Source organism: Morone saxatilis, unplaced genomic scaffold, assembly GCF_004916995.1.
Source record: "Morone saxatilis isolate NCDOM2014 unplaced genomic scaffold, NCSU_SB_2.0 Contig14, whole genome shotgun sequence".
Lineage (NCBI taxonomy): Eukaryota > Metazoa > Chordata > Actinopteri > Moronidae > Morone > Morone saxatilis.
The window spans coordinates 9849224-9851288 of record NW_023339696.1 but is presented as its reverse complement, the minus strand read 5'-3'; the positions used below and the strand labels follow the sequence as shown (position 1 = coordinate 9851288).

Genomic DNA, 2065 nt, shown 5'->3' with positions numbered 1-2065 from the left:
GTGCGTGCGCGTGTGTGTGTGTGCAACAATGTGTAAATCCTGATGTGTGTCTAATCAGATCACAGCGTAACCACGACTCACAGCGGGAACATTAGCAGGCTTGACTTAATGCCAGCCACTGCGCTCCCAGGTGGAAACATCAGCGCTCCTTCCTCCTCCTCCTCTTCCTCCTCCTGGGTGAGCTTTAATCAACCCTGAAATGATCCTGTTGGGTTGGTGGGCGGCGAGCGCGGCACCGAGGCATGTTTGGGCCGGAAGGCAGGACCTGCTGCCCGCCAGGCTGACATCACGTTCCCGAACTCTTCCTCCTGTCAACTGTGTGCAGCTTCAGCCTGCAGCTGTTTGCATATACATGTTAGAAACTGCTAAAGAAATATAAAGTGCGTGGGCGAGTGGAACAAAATGCTGGCAGGGAGAATTTGAGCTGAACTCTTAGAGGAAGAGGACATTAAACGGAAAAACATCAAAACTCAACTAATTACAGAGTGGAAGAGAGAGAGGGAACATTACTGCAGAACAAACTGAGATTGTTCCTGCTCATTATCTACAAACTGTCACTTTACCTTACCAGTTACATTTTAGTCCGCTGGCTCTAAACCAGCAGTTAGTTGTTAGAGTTCATTAGACGAAAAGGAAGATCATGTAAAACACACACAGTAAGAAACAAATAAACTCATTGCTGCCTCAACCCTCCATCCTCTGATAGTGTCTGACTTCTCTTTGGGAAGCTGCAGCCTCCTGGTTCGTACGTCCTCCTGGTTCGTACGTCCACAGCCGTGGAGGAAGTACGAGGATGTTAAGGATGGGGCAGCAAGGAGCATGGACGAGATGAGAAAGTGCACTGCAACAAAAGATCACCTGATCTAACATCTTGCAAGTAGACCTCCATCACATCAGACTCTCAGTCTAGTAAACCTTCACGTCTGGAGCTAAAAATGAAACACCTCCCTGCCCTCGTTGTTCTGGAAGAGGAACCCTGGAACACCTCCTCAGCAGCTACCCAAAACTTTTGGTGGTGCCATGACCAGCTGCTTGAGGCAAATGAGAGTGTAGCCACAGCCATTAACACCAGTGGGCCACGACCAGAACATCATGTTCCTCAGAGAGACTGCAATGAAGTTCCCTGTCTGAATAACAACAACATGGCTTCGACCAGAGTCAGCTGAGCAGATGATCATGCTGGAGCGCACAGTGTCCACAGCCGATGGACGAAGCCAATGAGAGGAAGCACCACCAAGTGACATCACTGATGATGTATCTTTATCTAGCTAATTAAAGACTAAAACAAAGGTAAAATACATACAGAAATAGTGTTAGTGTGTTAATATCCTCGCAGCACTCTCTGCTCTTTATACGCAAATATCTCTACATGAGGGAATTATCCGACATTGCATCACAAAAACAAACGAGTGGTTTCTCTTCGGAGCCTCTGAGGGCCGAGAGGAACTGGTTTCCTGTCAGAGACGAAGCACAAGCGGCAACAAACTACAAATCAAATTAAAGTAAGTGGCCCCAGGCGGGAGAAACTCATCCACATCAGGATCTGAAACCACTCTTCCTGGGAACATCATAAAATACAGAATGATGTAGACTCCTCCTTTATGAAGGTTCAGCAGCAGTCAGACCCGACTGCTCTATTAGTGGATTAAAGTCATTATATCAAACAAAGAGCACACATAAAGTCGGCAGATTGAAGTTGTTGCCATCATCACTCCACCAGTTTCATACACCCTAAACGGCTGTATTGTGCAGGGAGAAATCACAAACACTTCACATCATGTTGCGCTGATTCATGCCTTTTTAAATGCTGTAAGTGCCCACAGTCATTTGTAAATGTTGGCAAAAGATTAAAAATCTGAACAAAGTACAGGAGCAATAAATCAAACGCACCCTTCAAGCAGTAACACACACATTGTCCTGATGGCAGTTACAGCCGCTGGAGCTGCTGTCTGAGTGGCTGGAATAAAACTGAACATCATGAAACATCATCACATCTTATTTTGCCATTTTACTTTGGAGGTTTGTGCAAGAAACGACTTCCTGTCAGAAACCCACAGCACTGATA

The 2065-nt window shown here is 46.2% G+C and overlaps 2 protein-coding genes across 3 annotated transcripts in view; one reads left to right on the top strand and one right to left on the bottom strand.

The window, feature by feature from the left end:
* LOC118323020 (5-hydroxytryptamine receptor 2A-like) overlaps positions 1–1244 on the bottom strand; it is a 7510-nt gene extending 6266 nt beyond the window's left edge. Inside the window, exons 1-2 of the mRNA XM_035654931.1 lie at positions 1001–1244; positions 715–841 (exon numbers count right to left, since the gene is read on the bottom strand). Coding sequence (XP_035510824.1) covers positions 715–841; positions 1001–1244 — 371 coding nt within the window. The remainder of the gene's footprint in view (positions 1–714; positions 842–1000) is intronic.
* Positions 1–2065, top strand: part of LOC118322759 (cell death-inducing p53-target protein 1 homolog) — a 49145-nt gene that overhangs the window by 44503 nt on the left and 2577 nt on the right. The gene's annotated exons all lie outside the window — the stretch shown is intronic.